The following is a 26,803-nucleotide window of genomic DNA, read 5'->3' on the forward strand; positions in this document are numbered from 1 at the left end:
TACTATTCCCAATGGACCCCCTTATATGTATTGAAGGTACGAAGGTGGTAGAACCCTTAGGTGGTTAGACTCTGTCGGCACCACCGCCATATCTATTTCTGCCTAATAACAGCAGCGGCGGTAGCGGCGCATCCATGGCTGAACTCAGGTAGGAATATCTAATCCTACTTGAGGTTGATTACATATGTCCATGGGCGGGAGTTACCATCAGATGGACTGCATGCTCGTCTGTTACTCCTATATTATAAAAGCTATATATAACTATCGTCAAACATAAGTCAATTCAAATAACTCAGTTTAACCTTTCTCACGAATCACTTTTTCTATTGGTCAAGACCGCATATAAACCCATTCGATACTCTGCATCATCAACTCAAAATGAGACTCGCCCCACTGACAACACTATTCTCTCTCTCCTCTAGTAAAAAAATTCAATGATCTTCCACGTAAGTTTACGACACGTGGTCACAGAATAATAAATACTTACGTGGTGCAAAGAGATTGAGCTAATTCACATGTACCTACTACAGTTAAATAGGTATTTCACAACAATAAATATAATATGTTATTTTCAACAAAACTTATTAGTTATATGAAACAACGTCATCAAGCCTAAAGAATTACCGATTTAAGATACAAGTGGCATCTATCATTATTATCTGACTTTGTGTCTATCATCATAAATGACGTTCAGGTGATGATGAATGATAATAAAATTATAATAAAACAACTTATAATAAAATTAAAATAAATATATTGAAATATGTTTTATTGTTCTTATTATATTTATTATAATAGCAGTTTTAGTAGTAAACGGATTGTAACGAATTCAACTGTCTTCCTAGTAAGGTTTAACAGTTACATCGAAAGATGCCGAAACATACCAGTGTGTACCGAGACCCCCTTTAATATTTAATTTTATTTTTAGTATTTGTTGTTATAGCACCTACTGTTATGCACCTTCTGTAAATTTCAAGTGTCTATCTATTACGGTTCCAGAGTTAGAGCCCTGTGACAGGCGGACAGACGGATAGACGGACAGACAGCGAAGTCTTAGTAATAGGGCTCCGTTTTTATGCTTTGGTACGGAATCCTAAGTACCAGTAATAATATAACAATTACAACATACATTTTTAACACAAAGAGGCTTTAATTTAAGAGGATTTAATTTAGCTTATGAAAATTGATGCATTATTATTTAATAATAAATATTATTTAATAATTATTAGGTACATTGCTTTTTAATTTTGTTAAAAATAAGTTATATAAAATTAGGAACACATTTTAAATGAATTCTACAATTAGGTACAATACATTCAGAAACAATCCAAAATATAAATAATAACATGTTTATTAAGTTCCATATTCATTGCATCCGTGAATTGCAGCAACAATATTTAATAGATGACAACCCTGGAGATTGTCATAGAAAATATAATTATTAGGTTTCAAGTTATAAAAAGTTTAACATTGTTTTAAATATAAGAAATTAAATTAATTTACAATAACAATAGTTGGAATCAAAAGACATAGATTGATAAACTTGCAAACCCTTATAAATTACAAAACTTGTTAGATGACGCTATTACATCTGCGCTCATATATATCTCCTACGACATATTAATGTAAAAAATAATAAAATAAATACTTAAACATAAGAAATTCATTTTTTACTAGAAATATTATTATTACAACTCAATAATAATTATAAACAGAATTCTAATAACATTTTCTATGAGATTATACTTAATTTGACCCCATCTAGATCACCGATGGTTAAATCACGTTAAGGTAACACTCATAACTGTGCCCTTAGTATGAGTTTTACGTTTGCTCGCAAACGTTCAACGTTTACGAATTCGGTGGCACAGCGCTCCCGTGGCGCTTATCGGAACTAAAATTTCGCATTATGAGTTTTAAAAAACTGAACAGTCAATTGTAATATTTAATTTTACAAATATAAATCGAATGCTTTTATTTTTACATTTTTAATTTAATTTTGATAGCGTTATAGTTCCGCTTTTTAGTTTTTAAACTTTTACTGCGGAATTTTAGTTCCGATACGATCTACGGGAGCGCTGTAGGAGCGAATTCGTAAACGTTAAACGTTTCCGAGCAAACGTAAAAACTCGTACTAATAACGTCGTAAATTCACTGCCTAATGATATAAAAAACATTCAATCTTTCCAATTATTTAAAAAGACGTTAAAATTCCACATTTTAAAAGACTTTTCTAAATTTTAACTAATTTCAATTAACTGACTTTTCAATATAATTATCACATTGATAAAATAGGTATGTATTTTTATAATATTTATTTAATTGTGCAATCAACTACATTTGCTATCCACTTGCTATTGTAAACCAATATGTAATTAGTGCTTGCCTCCACAATGTTGTGATTTTTATAATACTCTCTGTACCGTACCTACATACGTTCTTGTTTGTATTTCTCATGTTAAATGAATTGTATTCGAATGAGAAATAAATGTCTTAAACCATACTAAAGGTACTGTTATGTAGGTGACTATAGGTGGCGAGTTCTCTATTGGCGCGAACGGAGCATTGCCAGCTTCGATCAACAATTCTTGATCGAAGATTGCCAGATATGCTCATAAAAAAATTGATTTGTTTATTATATTCATTCATCATTTTAAATTTATTTCTTTTGGGTTGTGTAAGTCACTGTTACATAAGTGTTCAGATCGAGGCATGTGGAATCGCAATGTAGCAAATCGAGGTGCTCGTCGCATCTTTGAGTGAGTCAAGGAAGAAAATATTGTAAAATGTAATGCTATCTATTAAGTCGGATAAATAAAAGATCGCCACCGCTTCCGCCACTGCGAAAGCCGCCGCCACCACTGCCTCCGCCACCACCGCCACCGCCACCACCGCCCAGGTGACCCCAACCAACACCGCATCCGACACCGCCACTAATGCCAAAGGTACTCCAGCCGAAACCACCACCGCCACCACCGCCCCAGTCACCCCAACCACTACCGCCACCGCCACCACCGCCAGCGCCGCCCATGTTGCTCCAACCCATACCGCAACCGCCACCACCACCACCTGTTGAAAAAGTATCTGATGATGCAGTTTTAGGTTTTATCTTAATTCATCCCGTAACTCCTTTGAGCATATTTTGCTGGGGTTTCAGATTGGGTTATTCACGCGTAGGTATATGAGAAATATTTGAGGAATAGCTAAAGAAAATACCGAATGGGTATCCTATAATATTATTTTTACCTTATTTCAGTGATAAAGCAAATGATGGTTTATTTCAAATAAGTTGTGTGTACTGAATTAAAAATATCAGAGGTTGTGGACGTGAACCCCAGACTTCCAAATTGAAAGATGCTAAATTACATACCACCTCCTCTAAATGTGTAGGCAAATCCGATGCCGAAAGTCTCGCGTTTGCGACAACCAAACAAAGCCAAGCAACGTTTTTGACGGTTAAGCCGGGTTGGTTTCGCCGGTTTCTGGTCTTCGAATTTCTGGAAGAAATAACTCTTTCTCAAACTCTTTTTCACGTGCAAAACTCGTAAAAATGCATGAATGAAAAGTCCATGAATATTTGTATGTCTTATTTTGCTTTGTATGCTCAATATAATTTTTTTGATGATAAATATATTGTAAATGATTGAAATAAATATAATTTTACCTGGACATAAACAGGATGAAGGTTTATTTCTATCGATTCAGCATTTTGTTTGCGACCGATTTTCGGCATGTTTTGTTGCGCCAATAGCTGAAGGATCGGGTATTCCTGCGGTCGGTCGGTCACATAAGTTTTGGAACCCCTGAGGGGCGCGAGCTTCGGCGCGAGCAGCTCAATCAGTTTCATATTATCTATCGACTTGTGCCCCAACGAAGCGAGGACTCCCTCCAACGCCAGAAAGCAAATCACGTAATTGAACCCCATTGTAATCACTGGCACAAGAAGTAGTGTTCGACCTTATTTATACATAAATTTATCGTTGCGTGTATGACACGCTATGTTATCAGCAATCTGCTCTTAAGAATAAGGTTTTTTTTGAGTTCAAGATGCTTGGTACCAAGTTTCTTTTATAATATTGTTCTTGGGGACAACCGAATTAATTCTGAGTTAACGTTGAAATTTGAGGTTGAGATTTTAATAAAGGTTTTATTTTCGTGTATTCAACCATCGCATATTACATATTTAAACGGAACCAGTGTGAGAATAGATACTAAAATACAAAACGATAACATAATAACTGGATGTTGCGATAACCAGATAGCAAGAACTGTTTTGATATTACGCCGCTACAACAAGCATGATAAATATATTTTTGTTTTTTTATTCTAACTTTAATCCACAACACGATGATTCACGGGTCGATAATGTGGTTTTACCAAAGTTAAGTTTCTTTTTATCATATGGTCACGAGTTCATGACCTACAATAATTAAAGTCCCGAATATAGGCCTATCAAAAATTAAACGTATTTGACGGGGACCATAGTATTGTTAATAAATTCCAATATAATAAATGTTTACATATATAAGGTATCCACGTAATAAAAAGTCAAGTCATTATGCCGATTTTGCACTCGTAGGTCAAACTTCCATCCCCTGTAGATCGAGCAGATTATAGCTACTGGAACTCTGTCGTAAGAGGCTACTAAAAGGGGGCTTCTGGGGTCGCGGGTGGCAAGAATGGGAGCGCCAAGCTCACCTGGGCCGAACCCGACGGGGCAATGCGCTAAGAGGACTCCGGTTGCGTTTCTTTGGAGATCCCGGAGGCCTCTACTCAGCGCCGAGGACGGCCACCGGGGGAGTTTTAGTTCGGTAAGAATCCCACGTAACCCTGAGCCGCTCCCATGGCACCGGGTACCTTTTGAAGGTCGTCCTTCGTCAAAAAAAGACTGCGCTCATCAGGGGTTCAGGATTCGAATCACAGACACGCACATTTTATTTTTAATAATAGTTATGTATTTCTTATAGTTCTTCAATAGTTATGTTTACGATCGTCTTGTTATCGAACTAACAATATTTCTCTCGTGAGCTTTGAAGGTGGTAGAACCCTTTGTGTTTCAACTCCGGCGGCACCACCACCACACCTATTTCTGCCTCATGACAGCAGTTTTAGGCGCTGCTGTGTTCCGATTTGAAGGGTGTGGTAAGGGTGACAGACTTTTCCGAGGCGTTCCAGCTTTGTCCTCAGGGGTAGCGACGCATCTGTGGCCGACCTCAGGTAGGAATATCTAATCCTATCAGGGGTTGATTACAGGTGTCCATGGGCGGCAGTTGCCACTTACCATCAGGTGGACTGCATGCAGTCTGCTACTCCTATATTATATAAAAAAAAAGCTAGGAACTGTACCTATGAGCGCCTAAAATACTTAAATTACAAAATCGAAGTCGCCTAGAAATATAATATAGTAATAACATTAGAAGACAAGAGGATGGGTCCAATTCGTGTAGATTCAGACCTTACCTTTATCTATCACAGATTGATTACATCAGAAAAACGCGTTTTGTTTAGTAAGTGCTAGTTTTGCCTAATAATTTTGAGCATTACTTAATGCTGGTTTTAACAAAGGAAAAATTCGAAACATATTTTAATTATTTACGATACTAAACCTATTTCCAACTATGTTTTCTACCACTTGGCGCCTATCAAATTATAATAACAAAACTAGCGTCTCTGTCATTGTTATTAGCCGCCACCGCCACCACCGCCCCAGTTACCCCAACTGCCACCGCCTCCGCCACCGCCAGATATTGTTCGACAAATTGAAGTGTGATACGCCCTTTAATTTGCAAACCTTAAAAAAAATTATTAAAACGTATAAGGATCGCATAGACTACGATTTTTTTCTCTATTAGGTTCCCTTAAAACACTACCGGTTAATTAATTGACTTTTGACTCATTATGAATGAACTTAAATACATAGGTTATTAATGAAATAGAAAATGATTTTAACAAACTTTTATTTTAACATTATTTACCGAGATTATCGATACTTGATTTATAAATGTTATTACCCTAAAAGGCATAGGGCCTTTAGGTGAAAACTGTATTAAAATACGTTTATTTGTTTTCATTAAAATATTTAAACACATGTACCGTTACTTATGTACCCCTTTTATTTATCTACGTGGATCAAATACATAACTTTAGATGTCTTTTCCAGATAACAGAGCTTAATGAATTAAAAGCTAAAAGGTTTCTCAGTAAAATTTCAGAATAACATGAATCTGATTGTAATAACAAGGAAATACGCTAGAAATACACGATTATTTCCACGAATCATTCATATCTGTTCACCTTTGCCCCCTCAAAAATCGCTTAGATATTTATTGTTATGTTATCATTTTCCTTTAAATTTGCTCACAATTCTAATCTAGGTATTCGTATTTTTCCTTTAGTTAGAGAATTTCAGTGAGTTCTCATTTTTATTTAGATTTTATAAAAAGCGTATTCTGCATGCATATTGCATAACTTTAAATGCAAATTATTATTTTCTTGATTGGTAACACAAATACTTTATTAATTATTAATTACTTGCTTAACTATACACGTATTATAACTATGCATAATATAGTACACCTACTCATTTTATCTACCACTGATGGGTTCGAAAAGTTCGATGAGTTCATATCTATATCAAGCACAATGGATGCCCACAAAAACCGTGACATAAGAACTTTGGCTTTTTCAAGAAGAACTTTTTTATGTTTAACACTAACAAAGATTTAGGAATCAATGTGTAATTCCAACATCATGTTGTTAGAAAGTTATTAAAACTATTATAGTATTATTTTGATTAATTCATTTCTGTATTCTATTTATTTCTTATTTCATTTGTTCTCATTTATATAATTACTGGCTGGTACGATTGTAACTAACTCATAGTATTGGAAAAGAACATCTTAACTTTTGAATTGTATTTATAACGAGAATTATAACAGTTGTAAAGTGGTTGAAGAAATATTTTTATTTTTACAGTGTATTCCTTAATTTGTTGTAAATTGTGTTGTAAATTTATCTGGAGGCACGGCAGTGCCTCCGCCAAGTCGAGCCTATACTTGTTCTGTTAATGTGAATAGTACCTGGATGACCGAGCTTTGCTCGGTGTTGTAATCATAAAACAAAAATACCGATTATTTGAAATAAAAAGTCACGATAAAAAGACACATAATAACTTATAGTCGTCACCAAACGCATACATAAAAGCTTATAGTCGTCACCAGGGAGGTACACTTAGAAAAAAACTTCAGATTCGTTTCCGGAAAACTTCATCTGTAGAATTGGGGGCATCAACCAGTGTTACCAACTCTCAAAAATATTTATCCCTAAACTTAAGTCAAAACCCCCTAAAATTGGCTCAATTATTTGAATATTCCCCTAAACATGTATTTAATAAAAATAATATATAAATTTAATAAAAATATAATTATTATGTAATAATATTTCTTAATTTATTAATATATTTATTTATAATAATATATCCATGTTTTGATTTATGATGAAAGTGTGCAATGGAACGTTCTAAGTATAGGTATTCTGTGGTTCTACAATGGAAAATTTTCCTGTTGACAGTTGAGTTCAACTTTTTCCAAAATCCCAGTTATGTTTTATCGTTGATTTAACTCTTGAAAATGTTCTCCAAAAGAAAAGTTTATTGCGTTTTCGGATGCGCGGAGTTTGGTAAGTTACAGAAACATATTTTATTTATCATTCATAATGCAACTTTCGATGTGGCATAAACCAACATCGATTCATTTTTATGTAATTATCTTACGAGGAAGAAGTCCTTTGTAGTTTCTTGTTTTAAGTGTGCCAATATACAACTTTTGGCAGTTATTCATTATCAATTTGCTGTCAACTAAGTGTTGAGAGTTTAATATATTCCGTCAAGTATTGAAATCATTACGTAATTTATATAGTATTGAAGTTATAACTGAATTATAAGTTACTAAGTTAGTTTTAAATTCTTACTTGTGTTGTACTTTTTCAGGAGCTTATCTGGATCGCTATCCTCATCCTAGTAAAAAGTGGAGTTGTTTGCATCTTGGCTTTCCATTTTGGGTAACAAAATACCAGAACATGAATATGAGAAGATTTATTAAAATAAGGGAGTGTGTGATTACCACTTAATACCAGAAGACAAAGTTCCTAACAATCATTGCTTAAAAAATTTGGCAGTAGCTTCACTTCATTTAAATGGTAGGTCTATATTTCTTTTATGTATAACAAATTGTAAACAGACTGTCTATATTCTGCATGGGTAGTAAGAAGCTATATAAATAGAAAGTAAAACTATTTGATTGGTACCACATCTGCTTTATTGTTAGGCCCAAATATAAAAAAAAATTGTAAAACATTAATTAACATTTTCAAAGCTAACCTGAAATCAGACAATGATGCCCAATCTTCAACATCCAAAGCGTTAATTACAGGTTAATATTGATTCATTTTGTAGCAAAAACTTACAAAAAATCTAAATATAAGTTTTAACATCTTTGCTTTTACTTATATAAATATTTAATAAAGCCACATTTATTTTGCAGATCAGAAAAAGGGGCCAGCTTTTATGATTGGAAAATACAGAACCATGCAGGAAGAAAAGAGAAATTTAAGAAGAAAAATGACAAAAGGAAAACAAAAATCACAAATGGAAAACCTAAAATGTTTAATTGTAATATCCACACAAATGAGTTCAGGATAGTATTTATTGATGTATCAAATAACATTTTTATTTATGGTGCTGGTGCAGACAAATAAATCGTATTTTATCTGGTAAAATTATCTGGTTTCTGTATATTTATACAGAAAATGATGACCATCTTAAGCAACATGCACAAGAATATTTTATTAAGCATAGAAGATATTTATAAAAATATTATAAAAATGTGAAAATTAAATATTTCGCATATTGAAATAGTTTGTTAGTATTGCATATATACTAAGTTGTTAATATTGTTACAGACAGACTTAATTGCTGATAATTAATAATTTGTGACACTTATTAAATACTTTTTCTATTTTTATGTTTTTGGAATGATCACTCTTGCTTTGAGTTATGAATTACTGTCGATTGATTTTTGCAACGTCTTCTTTTATAATGGAAGTGTGATAAATTTGTTCATATAAAGATGTATAATTGTAAAAATGTTGATTATGGAAGAATATATTGTATTTCTGGAATTCCTTCTGAGCGTTTTCATAATATATAATAAATATTTATTTAATCTATTTTTTTTATTCATATCACCTTCAATTCTGGCGCTTCAATATATGTACAAATGCATCATACGTATAATATCTCTTATTTCATGATTAATTTTATTATAATGTGTGGAGACATAATTGAGTTATATGGACGTTTGTATTTATTTATTATTATAAAATACTGTTTATATAGTAAATAGTATATAAATATAAGCGTCTTTATAACTCTTAATTTTGTCTCCACACAGTATAAAAAAAATCATCTTTATGAAATATGAGATATTATAGGTACTATGCATTTTATATGAATCATATAGATACGTACTATTTATACGTATGTACCTTTAGCAACAATTCACACCAATTCACTTGGCGGCGGTTGTGCGCAAGCGTGTCAATTTTATCACGTAAGATGCCTCTCTTTTCTTACCTAGGTTACTATACTCTTTGATAGTGTTGCATGACAACTACATGACAGTTACTTCATAATAGAAAAAAATAGTACTTATTACTCGCCAATAGATGGCAGGAAGAGCCAAATAATGTTGTAATGTAATTGAATGACTACCTTTTTTAAGCTAAGTCAATAAAAAAAAATGTTTCATTTTTGTTTCCCAAGAACAGTTTTTCTCACAAAAATAAGAAACACGAAAAAAAGAGAAAAAAAAGAAAAAAACAATCTGACCGAGATTTGAACCCAGGTTTCCTGCGTTTTAAGGCATCCGATTTCTCCACCGGGCTATTCTAACTTCGTAAATAATGGCGAAATTTAGCTTCGTACTCTAATGATATTGTAGGAGGATTTTATTCCATGAAAACACGGTTGAAACGACATTTCCTGAAAATAAAACCTAGCTAGATTGATTTATCGCCCCCGAAACCCCCTAGATAAAAAATTTCAAGAAAATCGTTGGAGCCGTTTCCGAGTTCGTTGATATATATATATATACAAGAATTGCTCGTTTAAAGGTATTAGATTTCGTTTTTAAGTAACAAATACCTGACTCAATAATATCAACAGTAGCAGTTTTATATAGCTTGGAAAAATTATTTTTAGCTAAAAAGGTTTATGGAGTTTCACACTAAAATTACCTAATACTTGGTAGTGAATAGAAATTAAAATATTATGCTCAAAGAGCCTACAAATTCTGAATAGCAATAAAACTATATGACAAAATGATTATCCATAGGAGTTGTAACAATTTTAGTATTCAAAGCTAGTGACACTTATGGTGGTTAGAAGAATTTAAAATAAGAGGCCGTATTACGCCAATAAATTTCAGAAGCTCATTTCAGATAGTTCAGATGCCTCCCTCTCCTCCTTGAAAATAAAAAAAAAAACAACTGCTGAGGGGTCATGGTAGGTGAAGACCGCGTATTAAACGGACCCATCCACTATGAATAAATGAAACATACATATAAATAGTATATTTGTTATAGGGCCCATGATCTAGCGTCAGGTAAGCGTATAAAAAATAATATCTAATGAATGAATTCATAATAATCCTATTGCATTTTATAATAGATTGTCAATAATAATGCATGGGATTTCATAAAATTATACACTTTGATTCCTACTTGTAACAATTAGGCCACTTACAGTTAACGACATTGTAACATTGTTAAACTTGCTATTGTCCTAGTAAAGGTAACAATTATGTGTCATTCCGGTGAAGTTCATGCAGTTAAAGAATATTAATAATTAGTTCCACTGAGCTTCTTTCCCGATTTGATAGCGATTATTTACGTCAATGGAGAAAATGATAGAGTTTTTGCTATTCAATCATAACGAATACCTATTATTGCAGCATATGTTGGCAACGTTAAAGTTTACAATTATTTGGTATATTACAGATTGTACACATAGATTAGTAAAGATTAGTCACTCCTAACAAGAAAATGTACCCAGTTATTTTTGTCTGAAAATGTTTTTATTTGTTAAGAATTCAAAAAAAGAACTTACTAAAATAAGCTGTTTGTGGCTTCATTCAATTTCAAGGCGGCGAAGTATCTTTACTAATCTACGATTGTACATGGCAACTTTCTTTTCTTGCAACTGATGTGGGAATTAAACGTGTGTCATCGAGGCTCCTGCAATATAATTGACTTATTCTTCTTTCACAGAGGCGACCAGTAAGCAAAATATACTTATACATACACTGTACATAAGTTTAACAAATGTTGTGGAATGAGTTTGTGTTTGATTGCAACATTCGTATGAATACTTCTTTGTTTAAAACCGACGTGATATTGTATTGTTTGCATTAACATTTCAATGATGGGAAAATGTCACTTTTATGGTCAATTGTTTTTTTTCTATAATGTAGAGGTAGCAAATAAGCATGCAGCTAACCTCGTGGTAAGGCGGCAGTACCCGTGGACATCTGAAATCAATTTCATATAATACAATTCTCTACTAATTTTCTACCTACGTCCAAGTGCTGGCGCATAATGTTTAATTTATAACTAAAGATGGGCACAAGACGACAAACAAAAAACTAAACATAAATATGCCGTATTTATGTTATTTTTTTGTTTGCTGTTATGTTTTTATGAGTAGAAGTAGAAGGTAACGTTATTACGGAAAACGAGAACCTTGTAAGACGCTGTACCATCATATAATTAACTTATTATCAGAAACTTACTATTTTTCCCGCGTAAAATACAACCCAAACGTCAAGAGCGTTCTTTTTCGTTTTTATGCTAAATCACAATCGTACCAGCCAGTGACTATTAAATGGGCACTTATTATTATTAATATAATGTATGAAAATAACACAAAATAATAATTAAAATAATACTATAATTAATTAGTTTGAATATATTTCTAACATTACATTATACTCTTATTTATATTATTTAAATAAATGTTGTGTTGCTTAGGAAAAACGACGAACGAAACGGGAAATAGGTTTTGTTTAATGAAAGCTTATAATATATTTATCCATTTTTATGGCCAAAAAAGGCAAGACATTTCTTTAGTTTCCTCTTTCAATTAATTGCAATCAGTATGAATTGTACGTATAATATGTACGTAATTTGTTTATTTGTTTTTAGTTAAAAATTGGCTACGTGCACTGTTCGTGTGTTGAAATTTTCCTTCTTTCTGTCTTTCTATTTGTGGACACTACGTAGATCGGCAGAATTTCATATATACGCTTCAATGTTTTGATTGAGTGACTGATTTGGCCTGAGTGACGGGTGGATTTGATAGAAAATATACGCATAAAACAATTAAATTAATATGCCGTGTTTTACATAAATATCTCACCATGTAGCTCTCTCATAAGATGTTATTTATTTCGGTTGTTTGCTGTGACTCGCATCGGATCGTTTAAGGATGGGTTGCACCATGTACCTTTAACGTTAACAAAAGCCTAACCAGCCATCAAATCAACGGTTAAGCAATTCATAATTCATTTCATCATTTTAGTTGCGATTAACATGACGTCATAAGTAACTAACCTAACCTAACACTTAACGTTAACCATTCAATTTCAGTCGGTTAATGTTATTGTTTTTGTCAACTTCCGTAATAGACTACTTCGCCTAAATATTGTGGTGATAGTCATACAAATGACGTTAATACAAATAACTAGGTGCACAGAATTGTTGCATTCCATCGCTATCGTCAATGTTATTGTAGTACTTCCTCCTGAGGTTCTTCCAACGCTATGACATGGGGCTCTTCAAAAATGTCTGGGATGACTTCTTTCCATCGCGTCTGCTTAACCGCTAGGTTTAACAATAATATGTCCCTATAGTTACGGGACTAGAATAGGGCTACGGTATCCCCTGCTTGTCGTAATAGGCGACGACTAAAAAGGGGTCTTCCGGGGTAGCGGGCGGCAAGAGTGGGAGCTCGAACCGTCCAGTAAGCGACCCCGGAAAGGACGGTGGTATGTGTGGTCGCATACCGTCGTGAATACCAGATGGTTTGGGAGGAGCGAAAAGTGCTCTCCCAGGGCAGAGCCCGATCGGGGCATCGCGCTTGGAGGACTCCGGTTGTGTTCCGTCGGAGATCCCGAAGTTCTCCAAAAAGCGATGAGGACGGCTACCGGGTGGGTTTTAGTGCAGTAAAAATCCCACATAGCTCGACGTCGCTCCCACGTCGTCGGGTACCTTTAGAAGATTTCCCCCTCGAGAAACAAAAAACTTTAATGTAAATAACGGATCTACGGTGAACTCCGGCCTTATGTTTTGTATTTGACGTTAGCGGTAGACATGTGAAGTGTTGTAAATAGTTTTCAAATTGAATCATTGGTAGGTGTGATATCTTGGGTACATATTACATAATCACAAAGCGACCCAATGTTGTGTCTGGGCTATGTTTATTTGAGTAAGAATCAATTTCAGTTTGGTTTGGCTGCATCACAAAATATATGCCCAATATTATAAAGAAATTTAATGTCTTATTGAGATGTTCTATTATTGTTTTCGGCTGTTATCTATTGTTTCCGTATTAATGTTATGCTTTTGTAATACCCGTCACTGTTATGACTTTAATTACTTAATGTACTTATTATAATTTTCTCTCATAATTAAACATCTATTTTTTTGAACTATTATGAGTAGGTACTCCATTGATATACCACTACGTTTTTAGGGTTCCGCACCCAATGGAACCCTACGCTGTCTGCCCGCCTTGAACCTTAAGGATAGACATTTTTAATTTTTACAGAGTATATATAATGTTCGTCGTTATAACAACAAATTTTAAAAAAATAATGCGGTCGCCATTCTACAAACAGTTCTTTTTTAGCTTGTTTTGCTTTTTCTACTGAACCGTAATAGGTAGACATTAAATTTTCACAATGCATTTACTTGTATGGTTCTTACGATACCGAATACTAAAAATGAAAAATAAATGAAAATTGGGTGGAACGGAACCCTCGGTTTGCGAGTTTGACTCGCACTTGGTGAATTATTAGTACCAATTGCACCTCTAAGTAGTTTGCGTGAATTTAATTTTTTATTTAATTGTTAATACAACATTTATGCTACATAAAAAAATCGCTGTTGGAGGGCAAAAGTCATCAAAGTTAAAAAACCTTGAAAATAAAATTATATTTATTTACTAAAATTACAATTAATTAGGTACACTATATTAAACGATATTATACAAATACACGTACATTTGTATTGTACATGAGTTATTATTGCACACATAGATATTAAAATACATAGATATATGACGGTCGTTTGAAAAATATTACAATCCCAACATAATAATAATGTATGACATTATGATCATTCTGCTAATTTATTATCTTTCTAATACCAACTTTATACGTTATATATAATGGCATACACACACTTGCCTAAGTCTAGATCACAACCCAATTGATAATATTATTATATAAGGTACATAGAATAAATGTTCGACATAAAATTTATGTGTTTGTTGTATAATGTATGTAGCAATATGTAGCAATATAAATAAAAGTGTTTTTTTTTTCCGTTATGTACAGCTATGAATTAATATTTGACGGTCAGATTTATCTACATAATTTTCTTATTGTTTAAAGTATAGAAATAGTAGATGGGAGTTACAAGGTGCATGTCACCTAATATGAGATGTCCCTTATAGTACTGAATTAGTATATAGTTACTAATTTTGCATGGAGCATGGACAAAAATTGTTCTCGTTGGTCAATTGTTCAAGCATAAAACACTATAGTTAATCAGAGATATACCTACATAGGTACTTTAAGACGGAGGGGTCGATATTCAAAAATTTGTTGGAAGTTTTAGTATTTGCATATGCACAATGAATTTGACTATACTTGTACCTATAATGTTTAATTATTCGTATAGGTATAAGTTAATCATATATTCTCCATGTATACGGTGTCCAAATTTATAATAATAAAATTGGCTGGCGTAATCATTTTATTATTCAGTTCTTTTCTTTGTTTATCTCTCTTAAATTCTTAATTCTTCTATTTGCGTTTTCCGTATCTGAAAAGAACAAAAGATTTTAATAATTATTTTTGTAAGTGGGTAATGCACATAATAATCCGTATTGCTGTTTAAAAGTTGATATTTCGCGTCACCAACTTTATATTCTTGATGCGATTCAATTTATATTGCAATTTTTATCGTGTACGTTTACATTTTAAATGAAGCGTATGATTCACTATTATTTCCATACTCGCCAATTATTGTGCCGTGTAAAATAAATTCGACATCTTGTCTAAAAGTAATGGAATTGAATCTATTTTTATATTATTAAAGGATTTTAATACCAGCATTTACCTAAACTGGTATAATTTCTCTTATTTCTCTTAACATTTATTTTTTTTAATGGAAAGATATCGCATAATTAGTTGAGCGTTTATGAGTGTGGTTTGTCTAGTCTAGTTACTTACGAGCTAGCGTGTGCTGTAGCCGTCGCCGTCGCCGTGGCGATGGCGCCACCACCGCCGTAGTTGCCGCCGCACCCGCCGCCGCATCCTCCACCGTGTCCGGGGCCATAGCCGCCACCGCCGCCGTGTCCGGGGCCGAAGTTGCCACCGCCGTAACCGCCATCGTTGTAACCACTGCCGCCTCCGCCGTAACCACCGCCACCGCCACCACCACCGCCTCCGCCAAAACCACCGCCTCCGCCATAACCACCGCCCCCGCCGCCGCCGCCGCCGTAACCGCCGCCGCCGCCATAACCGCCACCGTCGCCAAAACCGCCGCCGTGACCGCCATGTCCGCCGTAACCACCGCCATAATTACCACCGCCGTAACCACCGTGATGACCTAGAAGTAAAGATATGTATCATCTTAATGTGGAAGTTGTTGACAAAAAATCTACAACAATATAATATTATATATGCTTTACATAATAAAATTCGCAAATTAGTTAGTTTTTACAATAGGTATTAAATTTTTTATTATAATTAATTGTAAGTATAACTTAAATTGAACCAGTTATTTTTTATCAGAATTTCAATTAAGTGAAGACAAAAAGTAAGAGGTTGGGATGAACATGTATTTTGAAGGACTTCTTTTTTGTATTTTAATATAATACGAATATTTAAATGTTTTGATTTATTAAGACTACGATAATTTTGTTACGACAAACACGCAATCGAAAAGACATAAATTAATAGGTAAGACTTCCGCCTAGTCCTGAGTAGAACCAGGAATTAATTGTTCGACGCATTAAATCGTTTATATTATACTGTATACTCATTAACTAATTCTTATCCTGCTGTTGGGTACGGACCCCTTTTTAGAAGGATGATTTATAGTGATAATCTATCAAATATGTCTGGATGACCAAATCCGAGGGGTAACGAGGCAAAAGTTGATGGAAAATTCACCTTTGAGAAGATTATAGAAAATTCATTTTACTTCACTTTACAATTTGATGACAGTGTGTAGTGTGTACTTAATTTCGAAAACACTTTGGATTCGAGCCCTGGACTTCTAGAATGAGAGCCTAAATTTCATACCACCATAAGAATGGTTTGTATTTAAATAATATGGATTTGTTTTATTGTTTTCACATACCGTGGTCTTTTACGACTTTGACGATAATCGTTTTAGAGGGCTCTTGGTAACCGCCCCCGTATCCCCCGTGGCCTCCATGGCCGCCTCCGTATCCGCCATCGTAACCGCCACCGTAACCGCCACCTCCGCCGTATCCGCCGCCACCGCCGTAGCCAAATCCGCCACCGAAAGACAGGCCTCCGCCTCCTAACAACAATTTCTTCAAATGACGCTTTTGGCGGTTAAGCTGGACTGGTTTCGCCGGTTCCTGGTCTTCTAATTTCTGAAAGAAATAATCTACATTAGTCAGTAATTTTCTATTAGTATCTCTAGTAGTTTTGCACATATATACGCATATCCAAAATATGTAAGTGATATAGGTGGTCCAAAAAATTTAAAATTATTTCGTTCAACAGTAATTTTCCATGAGTTGAGTTGATAATTGGATGTAGAGCATCATCTAATTATCAACGATACGTTCTAAATAATTTTATAAAAAATATTTTTACCTGAACATAAATAGGCTGAGGGTTGACTCCCAAGGATTTCGCTTCATGTTCCCGCGAGTTTACCGGCGCATTTTCCTGCGCCAATAACACTAGAATCGGGAATTGCCGCGCCCGGTCAGTCACATGAGTCCTTGAACCCCTGGGGGGCGCGAGCACCGGCGCGACCAGCACGACCCGTTCCCTACCGTCTATCGAGTTGTCCCCCACTGACGCGAGGACGACCCCCGCCAACGCGAGAACACAAACCACATCACTGACCCCCATCGTGATCACTGGCGCAGGATTCACTGTGCGAACCTATTTATACGTCAGTTTTTCTTACGGACGCCACGCTACGTCATCGACAGCCTGCTAGAGATAAAGAACCTCAGGACACTTAAGAACGTTACATTCTCACGATGACGTTTGTGGACAAGGAATTAATCTTACGTTAACGATGAGGTATCATTATATTAGAGGTATTAATTTCATGCATTCGTAGACATTGTTCGACGGATAAAAACGTGACATGACACGCCCATCAATTTGCGAGCAGTGCACGTACCTATACATCTGGTTATTCCCTTAAACCGGATGTTCGTCTCGGTATGTTTGGGTGCACAACATATTCAGGATGGCTACAACAGCCTTTTATTTTGTTTTCGAGAAGCTACATGAGATTAAAAGATAGGTTGTTCGTTCAAGGCATAGTTATTTCACATTCTACTTGTTATTTTTAAACCAGTTACCTGCTTGTTTGTGGTTCACTTCAGGTACTTATTTTTATTTTATATATCCTTGAAAAACATTTTATGTTTAGCTGTTTTAGTTGGAAAATTTTATTACTTAGAGATGTAATGATGTAACGAATCATTCGTGTTAGTACTGAACTAAAACTACAAGGTACTTTATTTGCATGCAATGAATTTCTGGTTTCTACAAGTTTTCAATTATATCCAGGCATGTAATTATTCATTTTTTGCTCTATGTAAATACAGTATATAGGAAAATCCGACTTAATCATCTTACAAAAAGTCAATGGAAAAGACATTAAATTTTACGTCAACTTAATCATATAAAAAATTTATTGGGTATACCTACTTAATTAATGTGTGAATACAAATCTATGATATATGATGCAAAGATAACGTGTATTCAATGTAGGAAATCCTCGAAGAACCTAGCAAAAACGTTAGTTTTAATTTATTGTTTACCAAAGTTTTTATATGTCTACACCATGTGAATAGTACATTTTTTTGTTTTTACTTTATTTTAATATATCATACGCGTATTTAAGTCATTATATTGTATTACTTTTGTACCCAGATACACTAATTTATTTAAAAAATATATCAATAACTCTAGAAGTTCTCCATAAAATTTTACCAGCTCATTAGGTGTTTATGTTGGTCATAACTGTTACTGAAGGCAATTTCGGTAGACCTATGTAGGTCTCATAGATGTAATCCTGTGTTGATGCATAAATTAGCAATTTAGAAGCAAGATCTATTATATAATGTACCGAACACTTTATTAGCAAAAAATTTAGGCTCCATTATAATTATGATGATTGAATGATCCGCTGGATAACCCATTTAACTTTTTCTTCCTAAATTATTCGCCTCGAGTTTAAAGAATCAGCTTCATACTTTATGAAATATTCAATTCAAATTGCCGATCATTATTTCATCTGTGATTTTCCATATTTTTTCCATACTATCACCTGTAGATTTATTAGTATACTTTAATGCATATTGTATTTCAACACCTATTTTGGATTGGGAAATCCCAATTCGGTTTATCTAAGAATAAGTTATAATATCTATTATTCATTAAATAGCATTAAAATTATTTTAACACATGTATTTTTTGTAGATAGTTTATATTTTTTTTCTGTTTTTTTTGACAGTTAGTCATTATTATCACATAATACATGGCACAGGGCCGGATTTGGGGCCAGGGTAGGCAGAATGGCCACTGGGCCTCCACATGAGTGGGATCCAAAAATAGAGATCCAAATTTCGACGTGTCATCTTATTTTTTTACACTCTCACTGTCAACATTTGCACTTAACTAATTACATTATTTGTTGCAATAATTTCATTTGTTGGCGGTAATTTTTTGAAAGACTTCACGGAAAAAAATCTCTTTATTTGGAAAATAATTAAGGGCCTCTGTCTCTTCATTGCTCCAGGACCTTGAAAAATCCAAATCCGACTCTGACTTTGCACTTCATCTCTCGATTGTTTAAAATTTTACATTTTCTCAGTTTATTGCATATGAAGTGGTTATAAAATACTTAAACAATAAACATATGCATTAGCACTCATATAACAATAAATTAGCTTTTTGTATTATAAAAATATTTCTGTATATTATTATTATACGAGGTGTCTGGTCATTGCGCAGCCTTTAATATTGTAAAGTATGGGTAATTTTATCTAGAAATGATTTTGTCTGAATTCTGTATTTTTAATATATTTTTCAAATACTTACCTGAAATTGAAGATCAACAGCAATTATTTTCTGTATGCATCGGTTCAATTACATTTTGTATACTTTTAGGTTTTTTTATGTTCTAAAACATTTTAAATCTTAAATTAATTATATCTTACTTGAATGAACTTTTCAATGCCATTTGCGTGACAGCAGAGCTTTTAAGTCTAAAGGCAAATTCCAGGAATCTTACGATTACAAAATTTTCTCCGAACGCTATTCTTGTTTTTATTTTTTTATTATATTTTAGTAGTTTCCAACATAAGGTCGTACTAAAAAGAGACTTTATTTAAACCGTGTCTTATTTACGTAGCATATAATCATTTAAGTAGTGTACATTTTTGTATGGCTTTCAGTTTGATATATCTGTTTATATAATAAGCATGGAATACGAAAATAAAAAAAGTATAGCGTATATAATGGTAGGTGGGTTTCAACCAGTTTCAAGGATTGTTTTTCTTTGTCTATTCTATACCTATTATTAAGTTCTATTATCAATATATATTTGTGTACGTAAATTTTTGTAGAGACCTTTGTATCATCCTTTGGCAAGCCCTGCAACCTAAACGTCTTGATGATGAGTGGCCTTTGATTCGTCTAAAATATGGGAGTGACTTAGGCTTTACTTTTAAGGTGTGGATTTTTTGTTTTATAACAATTTTTTTATTCTTTACTTTCCTATAGATAATTGATAAGGTGGTAGAAACCTATGTGGTTCGACTCCGGCGGCACCACCGCCACACCTATTTCTGCCTAATAACAGCAGTGTTAGGCGCTGCTGTGTTCCGTTTTGAAGGGTGTGGTAAGGGGAGACATACTTTTTCGAGGCGTTCCAGCTTAGTCCTCAGGGGTAGCGGCGCATATGTGGCCGACCTCAGGTAGGAATATCTAATCCTATCTGGGATTGATTACAGATGTCCATGGGCGGCAGTAGCCATTTACCAACAGGTGGACTGCATGCTCGTCTGCTGCTCCTATATTATAAAAAAATATTTTGTTTGCATTTTATTGCTTTGTTCTAAAAAGAAATCTTTGCAATGTGTAATGAATTAAACTACGAAGGAAAACAACATGATAATTATAATAAACAATATCTTATTCTATACTCTATGTTTATGTAGGTACAATAACTGGTCTCGGAGTACGCAGTTTTGCTGGAAGTTCCGCTTGATATTACATCATCATTTAACACAACATCATCACACACATCGCCTTGTATTTATAAAGTAGTGCTAGAATTCGTTCTTATAATAAGTTTAGAGCAAAATTATAGTAGCACTGACAGCCTTATGGTTAAAACTTAAGCTCTCAATCGTAGGGTCCGAGGTTCAAATCCCACGTACGCTTCCCTGACTTTTAAGTACAGTGCGTATTAGAAGTTAATTATCACTTGAAACGTTGAAGGAGCGCATAGTCTACACGTCTGAGAGTCAATGCTACTATACTAGACTACACTACCATGTCAATGGTAGTGTAGTCTACCAATTAGCAATTGATCGGCACGGTGGGCTATGGCCTAAAGCTCTCTTACTTCGAGAGGAGACGTAGGACAGTAATGGCTTGACAACGGTTATAATTTTCTTTAGTATATGATTGTTTTGTGATAAATATATTCTAAAAGTATCAAACAAGCATGCGGTTCACCTGATGGTAAGTGTCATCAACTCTAAGCAGAGTACGGTAATTTAATTGACACAACTGAGGACTAAATTGGAACGCCTCGTAATAGTGTCTCTCCCTTACCCAATCAACCCCTTCCTGCCTACCAGTAGGCAAGTAAGGGTTTGAAGAGTGTGGCTCTTCAAACCAGTAGGCACCAGCGCTTAATAATTCTAGCATAACGCAGATAGGTGTTACGGTGATGCCTTCGGATAGTACCTTAAAGAGTTCCACCACCTTTACTAACAGTAGGTATAGTCAAATTAATTTCAGCCTCACACGCTATAGGTCCGGGTACGAATCCAGGGCATCAGATTTTTGAAGTCGTGACCTGATTAGTAATTCTTGTTCATCACTTTCCTTAATGGGTAACGTAGACATCATGAGGATGTCTTTTGTGAAGTTGTCGTACTCAAATCTTGTAAGGTTAGATATGTCTCTCTTCAACTTATGTAAGCTGACAGCCTATCTTTATATATATATTTCTTATGTGCGTGTGTATGTCACTGAACTCCTCCTAAACGACTGGACTGATTTTGATGAAATTTGTCGTGTGTGTTCCAGGGACTTGAGAATGGTTTAGATTCACAATTTAGTCCGTGGGAAAAGGTTTTTTTAATTAATTTTGAATTCGTAAATGGGAATGTTTCACATTGGATTCGACAGACTTCGCTACTATCGCAGTTTCAAATATTCTATCTATTTTTCAAACCCGTAAGTGATAAGGGTTGTTCACCCTTAACATTTTTTTATTTATATGGCAACACAACGTTTACCGGGTCAGCTAGTTTTATATAATAAAAGATTCAATAACAGGTCTATTCTTTTCTCTGAGCATCCATTCTCTGAATATAATATCCTTCTTTCTTTTTATATACTTTCCCGCTAGATTGCTACTCACCAACAATTAAATAGACTCTTATTAACATAAAATAATTTAAAAAGTATTGTAATAAAAATATACCCTTTCTCTTATTTGTGTACAGAAGATCTGAAATGCGAATCTTTGTGATTAGGTTGATGTAGACATACTCCATTAACGGTAATAAATATGACTAGACTAAAAAAAATAAGTGGGCAAAAAGGAGAATGCCCATTCTTGGTACTGATTTTTCTCATGCGTCAAAATGAAAGTAATATTAAAATTATTTTTTGATTTTTTTACATAATTTGTCGATCAGAATAGTTTCTTTGAACAGGGGATTCCATTTAAGATTAAATAAGACGAAATGTTGATTGCTGTTCTTAAAAATTAAAATGGCGGAATTTTATACTCGGAATTCAATAAGATCTATTAGTGTTTTGACTAATGATTTTTCTCATGCATCAAAATGAAAGTAATATTAAAATTATTTTTTGATTTTTTTACATAGTTTGTCGATCAGAATAGTTTCTTTGAACAAGGGGGTTCCATTTAAGATAAAATAAGACGAAATGTTGATTGTTGTTCTTAAAAATTAAAATGGCGGTATTTTATACTCGGAATTCATTATTTTAGCAATTTAGGATTATTTTAGTTTTTTTTATATACTACCTTTAAAAGTAAATGGAATATGTTAGTCGAACTACATTATAGGTACCTACTATCAGTTTTAATCGACTATCAATCTATCGTCGGATATTTTCGATATTGAGGTTATGTAACATTTCGGTAAATAACTTCAGAACCCGGGTGCTGATCTAAAAAATAATTATTGGTGATAGTATTTGGTTAATTATACATCGTCCACAACAAGTTTCAATTTGATGCAACTCTGGACGGCGGTCCATACTTTCATGGGCATTGTCCTTTACAAATTTCGATTTTCGGTAGGCAACACGATAGATTGATTTTATTAATATTAATAAGTAAAACCATTGCACTTCAGTTGTTGCATGACGTCACTCTATGTTTCTCGTTAAACACAAAGGTCAGTTAACGTAATTAAAGCAATTAAAAGATCTGACTACAATAGATTAATCATTTAACACTGATTTGCGTAACCAAATCGGAATACGTATGGGAAAATATGTTATTCAAATGTAAAATCCATGTTTGTTTCGTCCTTTGACTATTATTATCAAAGTTTGTGTTATTTTGATTATGGTACAGATGATAATTATCTTATATTTGACATGTATTGAATTGTACTGAAACTTGCATAAAAAATCTAGAATAGTACGGGAGTGAAGTGAACCACTAATAACAACTACTTCCAGCAAAAGTTAGGTCTTTCTTTTGGTGTCCATGTAATAGTCTAATTGCATTACACCTGCACATTGATTTAGGAAATAGGCAAATGTTTACTGAATATAACTATCCCAAGCTGAAACATCATGATTGCGAAAAAGTTAATTGACAATGATAGTGAAGATGAAGTGGATTATGATTGTGATAATGATAATGATGATGATGATTGATAAAGTTGATGATGAGAAATGTTCCTACACAAACTTTTGGCGGTAAGATATACTTAGGGAAAGGTAGGTCCTATTAAGTAAAAAATACGTAACTACTTTAAAAAAGGTTTATTTTATTATTAGGAGTAAACCTGCAAATATTTCCAAAAAAGGAATTACAATAAATATCCTTAAAAACCTGTGTCTTGGTTTTATCATAGTTATCCTCCATCAAATTGAGGATCTTACTCTTGCTATTTATGGATTAAGCGTAGCTTTTGATCTTTTAACCTCTGAAATGACAAAAATAAATTATTATCGTAATTATAAAACCATAATTTACGAACTAAATCAGGTGTAAATTGTATTATATTGTCCATATTATATGTATTGTCCATATTTGAATTTAGTATAAAACCAATATATTAGTAGGTACTTGGAAGTAATTAGTGCTCAAGATTAGATGAGATTAGATTTTGATAGTTATCCGAATACAATCAAACACAATAACAATCGAATAAGTCGATTGTTTTTAATAACAATCGCGCATCACTAGATGGGATTGCATTTGTAGCAAACCTCAGGGAAGACTGATCTGGGTTTGATTATAAATGTCCATGGGGGGCAGGGGCCACTTACCATCAGGTGGATTGCATGCTTGTCTGCTACTCCTATAGGAATATTATAAAAAATGGCAGAAGTAGGTTATATAGAAAATCTTTAAGGATGTTCTTTTATGACGTGATAAATCAATTCAGTTCGATCAGTAAAATGATCTAGTTAGAAACAGGATAGACATTACTCCACGTATGAAGCTTTTGCAATGAATAATAATGAGTTAGAATGCTTTGATATAATCACTGCTTTATTTCTGTTAAGTTCCATGCTTTCCAATAGTCGGTTGCAACGACTGCTCTATTATTTTCTTATTTAATTTATGAGACTTATAAGTTTGGTCGTTGTTGTCATTTAGTGGAATATCGAACACCGTATTTATTACGTAATATTTGTAATAGTTATAAGGTCATACTCAATTTTCATAAGTGATAATTGTGGTCAATTTTCACGTTATTTCAACGACAGAAAATTCCGAATTTACAAATATGATGAAATAAATTCGACAAATAATTCAGAATCGTACATTTTTAATTTGTGTATACGTTATGACATACTTATAATATGATGTCATAAAATATTTCCGGGTTCTACGTATATACTTAGTAAAATGGTTTTGTTATTGTTTAAGGGTGTCATTAGTAAAACTGAGAAACTATCGTAAAAAAATGTACTTATATGATTTATTTGTGCGTACGCGTACTTGAAGTGCTATCATTCATTAAAAGATGAATCAATATCTTACAAACAAGCTTTGTTGGATCTTTATAAAACAATCGTAAATTTAGGGTATTTATCTACAAGAAATCTTATATGTATTAGCGTACTCGTTATGTGTGTAATTATTTGTATTGTCTTGCATTGTATTGTAATACCTATATTGTATTGTATACTCACTTCAACATAGATCGGTTCCGCTTCGTTCCCATTATCATCGCGATCGACTTTAGACTCTTTAGAATCAGTCAGCAACATCAGGACAGGGAAATCCTTCGCGGTTTCCATGCCCCTCGCCCTCGACCCTCTAGGGGGCGCTAGTACCGGCGAAACGAATACTACATGCTTATCCTGTATATCAGCTAACACAAGGTTAAAAAACACAAAAATCAATAATCGCATCGTGGATATTATGATACTAACGGAAATGCGTTCGGAGCCTCATTTATATGTTTGCTAAATGTTAATAGCGTCACGTTTTTATCCGATCATTTCCGAGTTATATTGCCTTATTTTTTCAATATTACGTCATTTTGATAGGTCGAATACTAAAGTTCAAGTCCTATAACGTTGCATCGTACTTCATGCTTTTGAAGGATCTAAGGACACAGCGTAAGAAACATAATTTTTTTTTTATTCTCTGTGAACGTTAGCCTACATCAATACGGAATTGTGCCAATTCCGGTCACATCAGGGTTTAGGTAATGACTAAGTCGTGCGATTATTGCATTTCAAATACTTTTGAGAACTTTATGAAGCACTGTCGGTATGCAGTCTATATTTTCGATTATAGCAAGGGGCTCTCATGTCACACGTATTTCGGTCCACATGAGAGCCTCACCGCGTGCCACGGGCGTCCTATCATCTTACACGTACATGCACATTGCGCAAGGCTGTCGAAGAGGAACACGCGTGCAGGCTCACACACGTGTGACAGGTAAAGGCCCTACAGTTATATTCGCCAGAATTTATGGTTTAAGAATCTTTATGCTCATTAAGTATTACAAAAAAATCATTTACATGATTACATATTTCTTACTTATTCTAAATTACAATTTATTTTCTTTATCATTGCTCTCTATTTAATTATGCTTACTAATAAATTGATTATTATTTAACATAAGGCAACTAAACAAAATAAAGGGAATTAATTCAACAGATATATGAAAAAATATAGTTATTTAAAAAAACACAGTATCTCTACTGTTTTTCATGGATATTGTTATTATTATCTAAACAAATGTGTATAATTATAAAATTCTATAAAACTAATTGCGTCTAGGAAAACACGCATACAAAGTTATCGTGTACCTAATGGGCAAAACAGTACTCGTACTAACTATAATCTTGAACTGCAAGATGTCCATAATTTATTGCGGAACTCATTTATACACCATTTGCATATCACAGATTATAGAGAATATGAAGATGGTGCTTAATTGAAATAAAGACATGAGTATGAGACAATAGAAACAGCGCGGGTTCTATTACATATACAGACTGGAAAAGCACCCGTTAAAAAAAAATCTCAATAAAATGCAATAGATTAAGGATCCCAACAGACACGCTACTTTTTTGTATCTGCGATCGACGATTTAGCTATATTTTGGAAGGAAGACGCAGCGACAAAACGCTACATCTCGCATATGTTTAAAGTCAGTCACTGCTTCTTTTGGGTAAACGGTGAAAAACGTGATGCAGTATAATGCAGTTGCTAAATGTCACGTTTTCGATACCGCAAAATAACGCAGTAAGTCGCTAAA

General features: G+C 33.8%; 1 protein-coding gene and 2 long non-coding RNA genes across 3 annotated transcripts; 1 reads left to right on the forward strand and 2 right to left on the reverse strand.

Moving 5' to 3' along the window:
* Positions 1-7,486: 7,486 nt before the first annotated feature.
* On the forward strand, positions 7,487-9,221 carry LOC140754757 (uncharacterized). Its single transcript, XR_012103700.1, has 3 exons — positions 7,487-7,677; positions 7,988-8,196; positions 8,541-9,221. It is a non-coding gene; the product is annotated as an uncharacterized LOC140754757 (long non-coding RNA).
* A 5,799-nt stretch (positions 9,222-15,020) lies between these two features.
* Positions 15,021-17,517, reverse strand: CPG10 (cuticular protein glycine-rich 10). The gene is made up of 4 exons (XM_073089855.1): positions 17,196-17,517; positions 16,708-16,969; positions 15,573-15,951; positions 15,021-15,162 (listed from the first exon to the last, which is right to left on the reverse strand). The coding sequence occupies exons 1-4, from the start codon at positions 17,457-17,459 to the stop codon at positions 15,144-15,146; spliced, it is 924 nt and encodes a 307-aa protein (XP_072945956.1). The 5' UTR covers positions 17,460-17,517; the 3' UTR covers positions 15,021-15,143.
* Positions 17,518-23,822: 6,305 nt separating this feature from the next.
* LOC140754781 (uncharacterized) lies at positions 23,823-25,666 on the reverse strand. Its single transcript, XR_012103702.1, has 2 exons — positions 25,221-25,666; positions 23,823-24,001 (listed from the first exon to the last, which is right to left on the reverse strand). It is a non-coding gene; the product is annotated as an uncharacterized LOC140754781 (long non-coding RNA).
* Between the last annotated feature and the right edge of the window lie 1,137 nt (positions 25,667-26,803).

The sequence above is a fragment of the Epargyreus clarus genome, unplaced genomic scaffold, assembly GCF_041222505.1.
Source record: "Epargyreus clarus isolate Ecla_fem2 unplaced genomic scaffold, WU_Ecla_fem_2.2 ptg000003l, whole genome shotgun sequence".
Classification (NCBI taxonomy): Eukaryota; Metazoa; Arthropoda; class Insecta; order Lepidoptera; family Hesperiidae; genus Epargyreus; species Epargyreus clarus.

Excerpts from the sequence above, each read along its gene's own strand:
- CPG10 (XM_073089855.1), bottom strand. The coding sequence starts at position 17,459 with ATGGGGGTCAGTGATGTGGTTTGTGTTCTCGCGTTGGCGGGGGTCGTC. Across the intron at positions 16,970-17,195 it reads CTCAGCCTATTTATGTTCAG|AAATTAGAAGACCAGGAACC; the intron begins GTAAAAATATTT and ends TATTTCTTTCAG. Across the intron at positions 15,952-16,707 it reads CAAAGTCGTAAAAGACCACG|GTCATCACGGTGGTTACGGC; the intron begins GTATGTGAAAAC and ends CTTTACTTCTAG.